General features: G+C 34.7%; 1 protein-coding gene across 3 annotated transcripts in view; it reads left to right on the forward strand.

The window, feature by feature from the left end:
* DGKH (diacylglycerol kinase eta) overlaps positions 1 to 14,962 on the forward strand; it is a 169,066-nt gene that overhangs the window by 133,182 nt on the left and 20,922 nt on the right. For all 3 annotated transcript variants that reach the window (XM_007468614.1, XM_007468613.1, XM_007468615.1), the window contains 4 exons: positions 1,832 to 1,957; positions 8,108 to 8,225; positions 9,218 to 9,328; positions 9,471 to 9,567. In XM_007468614.1, the coding sequence (XP_007468676.1) occupies positions 1,832 to 1,957; positions 8,108 to 8,225; positions 9,218 to 9,328; positions 9,471 to 9,567 (452 nt within the window). The remainder of the gene's footprint in view (positions 1 to 1,831; positions 1,958 to 8,107; positions 8,226 to 9,217; positions 9,329 to 9,470; positions 9,568 to 14,962) is intronic.

A 14,962-nucleotide genomic window follows, 5' to 3' on the forward strand; every position in this document is an offset into this window, starting at 1 on the left:
CAGTTATTATTAATAAACTTTTATGTATGATAACGTTAACAGTAACAACTACTGACATTTGTGTAGAGCTTTATGGCTAGTTTAAAAGCAATTTTACACACATCATTTCACGATATTGAAGATGACTCTGCTGTGCGGCAGCCCTGAAATGATACTGAAAACAGATTTCATGGCATCATAGTCTCTTCCCACACATTATATCTTCTTTTCCAGATTCTCTCTCCTAAATTGTTTTACCAATCTAATTTGATGATTTTATACTTTTTTTTCCTGGTTGCACCCATTTGATCACTATGATACCCCATTAAAATACGATGCTCCATTTTGAGCAATATTCTCCAGATATTTCTGTAATGCAAGAATACTCCGATACCTGTACGCTACTCATTCTGGATGTAGAGTGGCTCTCTTTGGAGGATTGGTTTTTCAGCACTCATTGGTAATGGTTTTCTAACCAGCTACCATCCCACCTTACTATACTCTCATGAATTTGACACTTCCATTATAGCCTGCAAAGGAAACCAAAAAAAATACAGATATAGTGGTGTAGATATTGTTATTGAAATAGGCATAGATTATACAAGTCTTTATGGAGCAGTATTTGATCTTACTTTTTGGCTAGTAATCCAATTTAGTGGGAATCAGTACCAGTAGAAGTGTTTCTGTATTAATCATTAATTTTTTGAAGCATATCATTGTATTATCATTGAATAATATAATAATTCGTACATCTGAGATGTGCAAAATACACATTAATATGATCAATGAGATGTTATGTTTAAGAAGAACCATGAAACATTAATTTAGTTACCTGCAATGGAAGATCAATCTTAGTCACTAGGACACACTCTGTTTTTTATCAGAGATGAATATCAAAAGGTTCTTTTTATTAGAAATTAGTTCCAGGGCTCCCATCTGTCAAAAAAAAAAAAAGAGTGGCTGTTCTGCTACTTTTCTTTAGTGCACCTGGACTGTTTTTGAAGAGAGAGATGAGTGTGTATAAGATTAATATAGTTAGTTTGTAATTAGTCTTAGGGAGAGTAAAGATAATTAAGTTTCAGAGTATTTTTAAATTGAGTTTGAGGATTACTGTTTTTTTAAACACCTGCCAATCGCTCCTAAATTAAAGATACTATTTGCTCTCCATTAAATTGCCCCAGTTTAGATAGAATTAAATCTCTCTTTTTGTTGTTTACTTTGGGAGTAATTCTGTTTTAGAATAAATTTTTAAACATACTGAGCTTTTATAAAAATATGATAAAACTGTTTTGGACAAATCATTGTCTTGAGTAAATAATTAACTGGGAAGTACAGGAAAAGTATATTGGTTTCATTTGAAAAAAATAATATTTTTCCTTCCAAGTGTAGAAGAAAATGCTATTCATGTTTCACTGTTAGCTCTGGGAATTACATTCCTTAAATTTTATCATTTATCCAACATTTTTGAGAAAAGGATTGCATTGGTAGTGTACACTGCAACACATGTTCCATTTTCAAAAATTGTCAGGCTTCAGAATTTCCTTTTTTTTAAATAATGGGTTTCTCACATTCAAATTATGAGTATCACTGACCTTTAATTATGGTAAGCATCTATTTTTTATTAATTGCCATCTGTTCAAAATGGGAGATCAAGACTTCTCACTGTGGCAGACTCCTTCCACGTAGTAAATCCCAAGAAAATGAACAGAAAATGGTAAAAGAATAAACACAATGTAATTATTTTTGGTTCTACTGATTAAACATGTATGAAATTGTTTTATGTCATGAGTGTATAAGGACTTGCTTATTTTTATAACTTTATCTCCTTTTAATCTGGACTTTTTGCCAACAGTTAAAACTGCACCTCGGTCTCCAGATGGCCGGGCAAGTCGTTCCCAAACTGACTCTGGCTCTGGTCCTGCTGTGGCAGCCAGTAAAGAAAACCTCCCAGTGCTCAATACCAGAATAATCTGCCCAGGTAGTACAGATTCTGAAACATGGTGTATTTTTAAGTATTTCTGTGAAAACGTATAAGTATTCATTTTCCTGAACTATAGAACTGTGTTCTTTTTTTTTTTTTAAGATTTATTATTTATTTATTTTTGTTTATTTTTGGCTGTGCTGGGTCTTAGTTGTGGCACCGGGATCTTCGTTCAGGCATGCAGGATCTGTCGTTGAGGCGTGTGGGCTCTTCACCGTGGTGCGTGAGCTTCTCTCTAGTCGTGGCGTGCGGGTTTTCTCTTCTCCAGTTGTGGTGCGCAGGCTCCAGGGCACGTGGGCTTTGTAGTTTGCGGCACGTGGGCTTAGCTGCCCAGCGGCGTGTGGGATCTTAGCTCCCTGACCAGGGATCAAACCTGTGTCCCCTGCATTGTAAGGCGGATTCTTTACCACTGAACCACCAGGGAAGTCCCTAGAAATGTGTTCTTAAAGGTAAATGTTCCTTTAAGAAAATGTTCTTGGTACTCTTGTCAGTCAGAGTCCAGATCCTTAGACTTTGGTGTGTACAAGAGTTGCCTAGGAAGTATTAAAGCAAGTGTTCCTGAACCCTGCCCTGAGAAATTCTGATTGAGTAGTTCTAGAGTGGAGCCCAGGAATCTGCATTTAAGTACTCATGGTAAATTTGATCTTATATTCTACTACCTTTTATGTATCTCCATAGCCTTCCCTGGATAAAGGCTTGGGATTAGCATAATATTAGCAGAAACCAAAGGACTTGTGTGGAAAGTATGGGATGTAAATGTAGATGTCTCAGAGGTCTCCTTAAGTACCATTTGTTTGACTCAGTGAAAACTTTCCAGATTCATTCCAGAGTAGATTGGAACCCAAATTACACCCTGAAAATCAATTTCTCCTACAAATTATTTTTAAAGGTGAATCATAACTCAATAATAATAGTTGGAGACTTTATTATCCCACTTTCAGTAATGAATAAAACAACTAGACAGCAAGAAGGAAATAGAAAACTTGAAAAACACATAAGACAAGTATAGCTAATATGTCTACAGAACACTCCACCTAATGATAGCAAAATACACGTTCTTCTCAAGTGCATATGGAAGATTCTCCAAGATAGACCATATATTAGGAAATTTGGGAAATGCACAAATACGTGGAAGTAAGTGGGTCAAAGAAAAACAAATCACAGAGAAATTTTTTAAAATACTTTGGTGTGAATGAAAACAAAAATACACCATACCAAAATTTATTTGATGCAGCTAAAGTAGTGCTAGAGTGAAACGTATTAAATGTCTATATTTTAAAAGTAGAATGACTACAAAAACCTAACTCTCTACTTTAATAAACTAGAAAAATAAGAGTAAACAAACCCATAACAAGCAGTAGGAAGGAAATAATAAAGTTTTGAGTGGAAATAAGTGAAATAGGAGAATATAAAACAATACAGAAAATCAATAAAACCAGAAGTTTGTTCTGTGAACAGTTTAACAAAACTGATAAGCCTTTAGCTAGACTGACCCAGGAAATAAGAGAGAAGATTCAAGTTCCTGAAATCAGGAATGAAAGAGGAGACATTGCTATGGACCTTACAGAAATAGAAAGGATTGTAAGGAAAAACTATAAAATATTGCATGCCAACAAATTAGATAACTTAGATGAAATGGACAAACTCTTAGAAACAGGCAAACTACTGAAACTGAATCAAGAAGAAATAGAAAATCTAGCTGGATCTATGACAAGGAAAGAGATTGAATTAGTAATCAAAAAGCTTCCTCCAAAGAAAAGCCCAGGCCCAAATTTCTTTACTGGTGAATTCTGCCAAATGTTTAAAGAAGAATTAATACACCAGTCCCTTACAAACTCTTCCAAAAACTAGAAAAAGAAAGAACACTTTTCTTAACTTACATTTTATTTATTTTTTATTAAAGTGTAGTTGATGTACATTATCATGTAAGTTTCAGGTGTATAGCACAGCAATTCAGTTTCATATATATATTCTTTATCAGATTCTTTTCCTTTATAGGTTATTACATAATATTGAGTATAGTTCCCTGCGCTATACAGTAGATCCTTGTGGGTTATCTACTTTATACATAGTAGTGTGTGTATGTTAATCCCAGCCTCCTAATTTATCCCTCCTACCACGTCCCTTTCCCCTTTGGTAACCATAAGTTTGTTTTCTTTGTCTGTTAGTCTCTTTCCGCTTTGGAAATAAGATCATTTGTGTCTTTTTGTTGTTGTTGTTGGAAGAACACTTTCTAACTCATTCTATGAGGCCAGTATTACCCTGACACCAAAACCAGTCAAAGATCTCATGAGAAAACTATAGACCAATATCCTTGATGAATAGTAACACAAAAATCCTCAACAAAATCCTAGCTAACTGAATCCAACAACATATAAAAAGAATTATACACCATGATCAAGTGAATAGTATCCTACTAATGCAGAATTGATTCAACATATGAAAATTAATCAATGTAATATACCATCTTAATAGAATAAGGAGCAAAAACTATACAGTCATCTCAATAAATACAGAAAAGGCATTTTAAAAAAATTCGACACCTTCTAGCGGTAATACCACTCAACAAACTAGGAATAGAAAAAAACTTCTTTAGCCTGAGAAGGGCATCTATGAAAAACCTATAGCCAACCTCATAATGGTGAAAGGCTGAAATCTTTTAGCCTTTTGGCTAATGGTGAAAGGCTGAAACCTTTCTCCCTAATATTAGGAACAAGACAAGGATGTCCAAACTAGCCACTTCTATTCAGCCATGTTGGAGCTTCTAGCTTAGGCAATTAGGCAAAATAAAAAGAATTAAAGGCATTCAAATTGGAAAGGAGAAAGCAAAACTGTATCTCTTCACACTTTGACCTTGTATATAGAAAATCCTAAGGAATATACACACACACACACACACGCACACGCATGCGCGCATGCGCGCGCGTGCAAAATTAGAGCTAATAAACAAAAACAACAAGGTTGCAAGATAAAAGAGAAATATATAAAAAATAATTGTATTTCTACACACTAGTAATGAACAGTCTGAAGATCTTTAGAAAATAATTTCCAGTAGCATCCAAAATAACCCAAAAAACTGAGTAAATTTAACCAAGAAGCTGAACTATTTGAACACTGAAAACTACAAAACATTGTTGAAAGAAATTTTAAAAGACCTAACAAAATTGAAAGACATCTGTGTTCATGGATCAGAGGACTAGATATTATTAAGACGGCAGCTCTCCTCAAATTGAGCTAAAGATTCCACACAACCCTTATCAAAATCACAATTGCCTTTTTTGAAGAAATTGATAAGCTGACCTTAAAATTCTTAATGGAAATATGAAGGACTCAGGATAGCTGAAACGTCTTGAAAAGGAAGAACAAAGTTGAAGGAAACACACTTTCTGGTTTCAAAATTTCCTCCAAAGCTACAGTAATCAAAACTGCATAGTGCTGGCATGAAAATGGTCATATAGATCAATAGAATAGAACTGAAAGTCCAGAAGTAAACCCCTACATTTATGGTCAATTGATTTTCAACAAATGTGCTAAGACAATTATTTAATGAGGAAAGAATAGTCTTTTCAATCAGTGGTACCAGGGCAACTAGATATTCACATGCAAAGAATTATGATGGGCCCCTGCCTTACACCATATATAAAAATTAACTCATTATGGATAAAAGACTTAAAGGTCAGAGCTAAAAATATGAAACTATAAAATGAAAACATAGACATAAATGTTCATAACCTTGAATTAGGCAATAGTTTCTTAGCCATGACTCCAAAAACACAAACAATAAAAGAAAAAAATAGATAAATTGGACTTCACTAAAATTAAAGATTTTTGTGAATCAAAGGGCACTATCAAGAAAGTGAGATGACAATCCACAGGATGGGAGAAAATAGTTGCAAATAATATATTTGATAAAGGACTAGCATCCAAGATATATAGATAAATCTTAAAAATTCAACGATAGAAAGACATATCCCAATTTAAAAATGGGCAAAGGATCTGAGTAGACATTTTCCCTGAAAGTTATTCAAATGTCCAATAAGCACATGAAAAGATGCTCAACATCATTACTCACAGGGAAATGAAGTCAAATCCACAATGAGATACCACTTTACCCTATTGGGATGACTATCAAAAGGAGACAGATAATAACAAATATTGGCGAGGACATGGAGAAATTGGAACTTTCATACACTGCTGGTTAGAATGTAAAATGGTGCAGCCATTTTGGAAAACAGTTTGGCAGTTCCTCAAAGGGTTAAACACAGAGTTAACATATAATCCAGAAACTCTACTACTACATATGTACCCATAAGAACTGAAAATACATGTCTGCACAAAAACTGGTACATGACTGTTTTTAGCAACATTGTTCATAGTAGCCAAAAAGTGGAAACAACCCAAATATTCATCAGTTGATGAATGGAGGAACAAAATGTGGTATATCCATACAATGGAATATTAGTCAACCATTAAAAGGATGAAGCACTGATATATGCTACAACATGATTACCCTTGAAAACATTATGCCAAGCAAAAGAAGCTCAACACAAAAAGGCACATATTATATGATTCCATTTACATGAAATGTCCAGAATAGTCAAATCCACAGAGAAAGAAGATAGTTTAGTGGTTCCCAGGATCTGAGAACAGGGGGCAATGGGAGGAATGGAAAATGACTGCTAATGGGTAAGGGGTTTCTTTGGGGGAGTAATAAAAAGTTCTCGATTAATAGTGATCACCGCACAACTTTGTGTATATACTACAAACAACTGAATTATATACTTGAAAGGGGTGAATTTTATGGTACGTAAATTATATCTTAATGAAAATATTAAAATAAAAAAGATAAATCTAGAACACATTTGGTTCTGGAAAGGCTTCCATGTCTAGAGGTCATATCTCTCTTCAAACCTGGAGCCCTGGGATGAACCTTTCTGGGCTGAAGCTGTAAATATGGCTAACCTTAAAACATTTTAGAAAATACTGTACTTTTCTATGGGGCATCTGAAATATGACCCTTCACCCCTTCAAACTGTTCTTTTCTCTCACCAGCGTGGTTGTTTTGTTCATCTGTTTACTTATTTAGACATAAAGGGAACTGGCATAGCAGAGTATACCATTGCATATTCAAAACTATGAAATTAAATGACAGAATAAAATTCATCTTGATTATTTGATAATCAGCTAAACTTCGTAGCTAAAATAATGAACGTCTTTTAAGAGGAGCACATTGTTGAGGAAAGGAATGTTTGCTAACGAAAGGACTTCTTTTCCTCGTGTTTCTCAGTTGCGTGACACATTTTTCTGAACTATTCTTTCCTTTTTGTCAGTCTGTTCCCCTGGGTCCCTATTCCTTTGTCTTCTCGCCAGACTTTAGTGCTTCTAGCCTTAATATTGGGTTTGTAGATCATAAAATTCGTTAGCTTTGAATACCATAACTAGTTAGTCGAAAGCTAACTAGTTGAAAGAAATTTGAAGTTTTGCATATTTAGAGGTAATATAAATGCTTCATTTTTATGTTCAATACTGTATTCTTCTAAAATTCATAAGTACCTGTGTTTAATATTTTGCTACTTATTCTTGACACCAAAACTGAATTTTCACTTTAGCATGTCAACATTTTTACTTCAGTATCGTTATCTATGCTTTGAGAGTATGGAAGTGATAACTCTATGACATTCTGGATAATTCAGCCTTTATTGTAAATTCCTTACAGGCTTACTACCTTATTTGCTAATAAAAAGGAAGTAATATTTACTTGTTGAAGTTACAGAATCATTGATGGTAAATAAGAAACTGTCACAAAGAGATTCCTGTTTAGGTCCTCACCTGCTTCATTTTTTATGACAACATATAGATCCCAAGAAGCATCAACAACCTTGTATTTACCATGTATGGCTGAGTTGTTTTGCTGTGCACCTGATACTATCACAACATTGTTAATCGGCTAGACTCCAATATAAAATAAAAAGTTTAAAAAAAACCTTGTATTCACCAACGTCATAGTTCTTAGTTATGATTAATGAGAAGAACAGACACTGAAAGCCATGCTTTGGGAGCAAGGTGTTTCTGATTAGGTCTAAAAACAATGGACTGGCTCTTTCTGTTTTTCTCTTAACATGCGATCCTGTATTTTTTTCCATCCAGGTTTAAGAGCAGGACTAGCTGCCTCAATTGCTGGGAGTTCTATTATCAACAAAATGTTACTAGCAAATATTGATCCTTTCGGTGCGACGCCATTTATTGACCCAGATCCAGATTCAGTGTAAGAAAATACTTCTGCAAATATTTTGTTTTGGCTTTCTTTGTTTCTGTTTTATACAAATGGTAACATTTTAAATGCATTGCAGTAAATATAGTTTCACATCTAAAAAGGATCATCAGAAAATTTCAAAAGTCGATAATGATGAGTACGTTGACCCACTTGAAATACAGTGGTTTTCATGATCTGAGGTAGGTCCCTTCCAGTCTGTGGTCTTGGATAACAACCCAATGGCGAAGTGAGTCACAGCTCTGCACACTTTTCCCTGGAATATTTTATTCATCACTGCCTTCATACTCCCATTTTGGCTATTCCTTTCACTTCATTTTTTCTCCGTCTTGCCAATTCTGCCATCTTTCCACATTCGGCCTCTAGGTTTACTTATTTTGGAAAGCTTCTGGCCCACATTGGTCCCTTCCCTTCTCAAAACGCCTTAAAAAAATTAGCTGTTCAATATGTACTTCTTTTTACTTCCATATTTAATTTTGCTTTTGTTATGTCTCATTTCTCTAATGACACTCTTGAAGGACACTACTCCTTTGTATTTACTTTCCAGAGCACCTAGAAGAAGGGACTCGATCTAGTTGTTTTCTGCTCAATAAATGTTCAATAAAAGTACAAGTGTGGAGAAGACTTTCTAATTAAAAAAAGAGGACAATTGACATCTGACTGCAAGGCACTCCCATTTGTGCGCGTAGTGAGGGGCTTATGTAGGAGGTAGAACTAAGATTTTGTTACAATTAATAGAAAAGCATTACCATGACTCTGTCTCTGCTTTGCCCTGCCCACCATCACTTTACATCATATGTACTGAAAATCACAGACATGTACTGGGGTCGTGCGCATGGCATATGAATAGGAAATGATTCCTGCTAAGCTTTCCTCTCTTCTATAAGAAATGGAGGCTTGAATGGTGTTAAGTGCTATTTTGTGTGCAGATTGTAATTGTTTTTAGGAACCTGAAATTGACTTTTATGTACTTTTCCTTACTATAGAGATGGATATTCAGAAAAATGTGTCATGAACAATTACTTTGGGATTGGATTAGATGCAAAAATTTCATTAGAATTTAATAATAAGAGAGAGGAGCACCCTGAAAAATGCAGGTAATTTTGGTAATAGCAATAATGTAATTATGCAAAGGCAATTTTACTTTAATTTCGTTTATTACCTCGTTTGCTCTCTCTGCCTTTCAAGAGTAAATAAATAATAGTTATACTGAAATTCTCTGCCAACATTTATTTTCAGGAGCCGAACTAAAAACCTGATGTGGTATGGAGTCCTTGGAACCCGGGAGTTATTACAGAGATCGTACAAGAATTTGGAACAGAGAGTACAACTTGAGGTCAGTTCATCTAGAAGTCAAGACATTTCAGATTATCTTACTTTCAAAAAAAAAAAAAGATTTATTTGTGGAGCTGATTTGGCCTCAGTTTCTCTTGAATAGTGTTTAAACACTCGAGGGGAAAAAAATAAACGTGGTTATCAACTTTACACCAAAGGAGGTATAGACACTGGATATACGTGACACGATTACCGTTGTTGTTAGATCCTGAAATTTGGATGTTCTTATGGAATTGAGGTGCTCTGTGAAATGGTAGGGCCATGGAAGTACATATATATGGGATAGCGTTTTTTTTAAGATGTTTTTTGTTGTGGACCATTTTAAAAGTCTTTATTGAATTTGTTACAATATTGCTTCTGTTTTTTTTTGTTTGTTTTTTTTTTTGCGGTACGCGGGCCTCTCACTGTTGGGGCCTCTCCCGTTGCGGAGCACAGGCTCTGGATGCGCAGGCTCAGCGGCCATGGCTCACGGGCCCAGCCGCTCCGCGGCATGTGGGATCTTCCCGGACCAGGGCACGAACCCGTGTCCCCTGCATCGGCAGGCGGACTCTCAACCACTGCACCACCAGGGAAGCCCAATTGCTTCTGTTTTTTTATGTTTTGGTTTTTTGGCCGAGAGGCATGTGGGATCTTAGCTCCCTGACCAGGGATCAAACCTGCACCCCCTGCATTGGAAGGCGAAGTCTTAACCACTGGACCGCCAGGGAAGTCCCCAGGATAGCATTTTAAACAGATTTTTCCATTTTAAGTTTCCAAATTCTGACCCAATTCTATAATGCCTGCAGTTTCACAAATCCCTGAAAATATCATAGTAAATAGAACTTTTGATTTAAATGTATTTTTTGTTTTAAATATCTCTAACAAGTTACTTAAATGAAAAGAGATTTTGAGCATTTAAACTTTTTAGTATTTTTAAACTAATTTAAATAGTAAATTAAGGACAGCAAAAGTTGTTTAATCTCTGATTAACAGGCAAAAGAAAATTGGGGACATGACTCTGAAAAGTCTACTGCTTTCTTAGAATGTTATTTTCTTTCACCTTTGATCCAGGGCTCACTGTTTATGCTGATAAGCATGTCTTTCCTATCTTGTATCTTTTTATAACTAGATATTTTAAATTGAGGTATAGACTGCATACAGAAAAGTGTGCAAATCTTAAGTTGACAACTCAGTGTATTAAACAGGACATTTTTATTTTAGGTGTTATCTTGATAGTGGAACGTAGACTAACAAGAGGTGCCCGGCTCATTCATTATCAACTAAATGTCCTAGTAAAGATAATCCTGTTCTCCCTTCCACTCTAGAGCATAACTACATGATCAGCTGGTTTGATTTATCATTGCTTGTAAAATTAAGATAGATGTTACTGGCTGAAAAGGTACAAAATGAGGAAGGCTCCCACTTAGTAAACACTATCCTTGGCAGCCCCATCCGTCACTCAACTTGGGTTCTTGCCTATGGATTGTAGTGTAATCGTTCATTTTCTTTATTCACATCCCCTAGTCAGCCACACTCTCCTTAAGGCCAGGTAGGAAGTTGTGTTCATCTTTGTTATCCCCATTGTCTTGCACAGTTCCTGGCCCTGACTTGAGAAGGAAATAGGCAAATGATCATTTTACCCTAATTTGTTAAGTGCTGTGATCGAGACCCATAGCTGGGCATCTTTAAGATTTAGGGAACTATCTGGAATCAGAATGACTCCATTGCGTTCATTTCTGGAAGAGCCTTCAGCTCTTCAGAAGTACTACTTGTGTCCTTTTTTATTAGTGGTCCAAATTCTGAACAATATCCTACACAGCTGCTTTGTAATCTCCATTTAGCGGAGGTTCTTAACACTTTTTGAGCTGTGGACCCCTTTGGCATGCTAGTGAAACTATGGACCCCTTCTCAGAATATTATTTTTAAAGCATTAGTTAAATATATATACATACAAAAGAAAATAATATTGAAATAAATTAACAAAATATTTTTTAAAGTGTTATAGAGTATTATATGTGTTTCTTCATTGCCACGTAAAATGACAAACATCTAACAGCATATATAATAAGTACCATACTTTTGAAGTAATGATGAACAGAGATCTTAAGAGATATCTGAAACATCTGTAATACAATAGAAAACATCTGTTTCTAATGGTGATGATGTCACGGGTATTGCTAATATGTGGATTGCTATCTACGTTTATAATTGAGTGCAAGGCTAAATTTCAGAGGTTGCTGACCATACGAGAAAAGTTTTTACCATTCCAGTTAACAGACCCCCTGAATCTATCTGAATCTATCCACAAATAAAACATTTAACATAGAAGTTTATGTTGAATGATTAAAAGGGAAGTAAATTTAGTAAAACAAGATAAATGAAAGCATGTTAATGTACACAAAAGGTAAAGTAGAAAAATTAGAGAATTCTTTGCCAGAGTTAAAAATAAACAAACAAAACACCTGCTACCCCTGAGGACTATGGAAGGTCCGTTGTTTAAAAATTCATTTCCCTGATGCCGGATCCCTTGGGATAAAGGTAGAGAAGACCCAAGGCTTGGGAAACTCTGCCCAGAGAGGTCCCTTTCACCAGGTGCCAGTTGTTAAAAAAACTCTTAACATTTTGCTCAGAAGTTTTCCTTTCCCTGTTGTGTTGTATGGAAGAAGTCGTGTCCTGACTTTGTGCAGAAGAAAGACTTTAACCTTGGTTTCTCCATCTGCAAAATGGATAAAATAATGCTTTTGTGCAGAATCATAATTCATCGATCTAATGTTCAAGAAATCACAGTTTAAACTGAAAAGAATTATGCAAATATAAACCCTGTTTTCAAGTCACATAAACTGTGAATCTGATACATACCGGAGTTTTAGAACATTTGAGTAAGGTTTATAATCCTCTCTACAATCATGGGAATGCCAGAAATGCAGAATAACATTGTAACATCAAATTTTCCTAATTTTAGAGTAGAAACACCTTTGACCTATGAATGAAAACTGTCGTTAAGATTCAAATTTTTTTCTTAAGGATGACTTTTCTGTCCAGATATACCTAATTTACGTGTATCTCACAGCTTGTTCTGTTTTTTAAGTGAAATAATGATCAAATACTGTTTTGAGTCCTTTAAATACTAAGATACATGAAAGAAAAAAACAATGTTCACCTGTAATCTATAATGAAATACATGATAACAAATAGTTAATGCATGTTTTTTACTTCATGTTTTTTGTAATTTCACATATTTCCATAATCTCATAACAGATGTCTCCATAATTTGTTAAATTTGGCTTGTTATATAATAGTACTTTCTATCTTTGTTTAGTTCATTCAAAAATAATTATTATAGCTATATTTTAAGTCATGTTATAATAATTGAAGTTTCCTAAATGCTTCCTATCAATACAAATCACCTTTAATTCTTAAACTTTATGAGGTTGTTATTTTCATTCTTTATGAGGCAGGTATTATTAGTTATTTCAGAAGCATGAAGTCACTTGCCTAACTAAAATCAAACAGTTGATAAATGGAGAAGCCAAAGTTTCAACTCCAATGTTTTTTCCCCATAAAACATTAATTCGTAATTATGACTGAAGAAAGACATTTACTGACTGTTTACTATGTGTTTTAGATGCTTTCCTGTCCCTTACCTTATTGGCCACACTATATGGACAAGGGATGGCAAAATGAGGCTCTGAAAGTTTAAGGCTCTTGCCCAAATAAGTGACAGAATTCAAAACGGGCCCACTATCTTCCCAGGACACCACATTGCCTAGTGAAAGGAGCAGAAAAAGCAGACACTAATCAGAAAAAAAAAAAAAGCGTAGCTGCAGGTTTAAAGCATTTTGCCACATTATGAACCACAAGTGGAAATGTGGGGAGATAGAGAAGATTATAAAAGAATGTAACATTACTGAAGTTACTCCCAAATATGAGAGAAACAGTTGAGTCAGGTGACCTTAATTTATTGAATCTGTCCTGCTCATATTTTCCCTATGAGACTCTATGAAATGGGTATTAAGCTCTTAACCATGGGTGTTTGGCCTAATGCATATATATTAAACTCAGCAAAGTATATGGAACTTCTGACAGCTTTCATCTTTTTCCATATTATGCTTGCAAATAGTGTATCCATTATAAAATCTTTAAGGACTGCTCTGAATTTTTTTTTTAAATATGCCTTTTATATTTACAGAGATAGCATTTTTTCCATTTCCTTTGTTAGCCATATGACTTTTTTTCTAAAGCACACAAAGATATTTGTTCAATTTCTGGGTTCAGAAAAAAGTTTATTATTCAACTAAATATTTTCATTTAACAAATACACATTGATCACCAGTTATGTGCCAGGAATGGCCCTAGGTGCCTAGATACAGTGTGGACCTTTGAATGTGTTTTTACGTAAAAGAAAAGAAAGGTTGTAAAAACACCTGTAAGGGTTAGTGTTAGGAAGTATTCTCAGTTATTTAAAATATTTGAAAAGTGGGTTCACACCGGATTCTCATTTGTTCTGAAGGTTGAGGATAATTTTCATCGGGCATTAAAATGCAATTTTTCTAAAATTATGTTAATTATTTTTAAATTTGGGAATTACTTAATGAAAATATAGCATCTGTTTTAAGTATGACATCTGCAAACTCCTCTCTTAAAAACGAAAGCTTAAACCTTCTGTTCGGTAAGAATTTACTCATATGTCATATGTAATTACTTTGCCAGCTATGTGATATTGTATGTTTCTTTTAATTTAAGTGGTAATTCATTTTCATTTACGTGATTAATTAGAAGGCATGGAGTGTAAAGTGCTTTCTGACATACATGTTTTTTCCTTAAAAAGCGCAGTCTTGAGTTTAGCTAGTCACCAGTTAGTTACAGAGCACAAGCAAACTACCAGAGAGTGTGAGAGGTGCTAGGTGAGATGGTTAGGAGCCAGAGTTTACCCTCAAAGAGCCTGCTTTCAATGTTTAAAGTAAGAACAAAGATGACTGTTATGCAATTAAGAATATCTTAAGTGACTTGGGAGAGACTCATGAAAAGTACTGCCTGATTTTGGAGGAAAGAAGAGGTAAAACATTTGTTTTCCTTTTCTTTTTTTGATGTATAATTGACATACAACATTATATTAGTTTCAGCTGTACAGGATAATGATTCAATATTTTATATATATTACAAAATGATCACCACAATAAGTCTAGTTAATAAATATCACCATACACAGTTACAGAATTTTTTTCTTGTGATGAGAACTTTTAAGATCCATTTTCTTAGCAACCTTCACATACTCTAACTAGAGTATTAACTATGGTCGCCATGCTGTACTTTACATTTCAGTGACCTATTTATCTTATAACTAGAAGTTTGTACCTTTTGATTCCCTTCACCCATTTTGCCCACCCCTTACCCCCTTGCCTCTGGCAACCATCAAG

Source organism: Lipotes vexillifer, unplaced genomic scaffold (genome assembly GCF_000442215.2).
Source record: "Lipotes vexillifer unplaced genomic scaffold, Lipotes_vexillifer_v1.1 scaffold479, whole genome shotgun sequence".
Classification (NCBI taxonomy): Eukaryota; Metazoa; Chordata; class Mammalia; order Artiodactyla; family Lipotidae; genus Lipotes; species Lipotes vexillifer.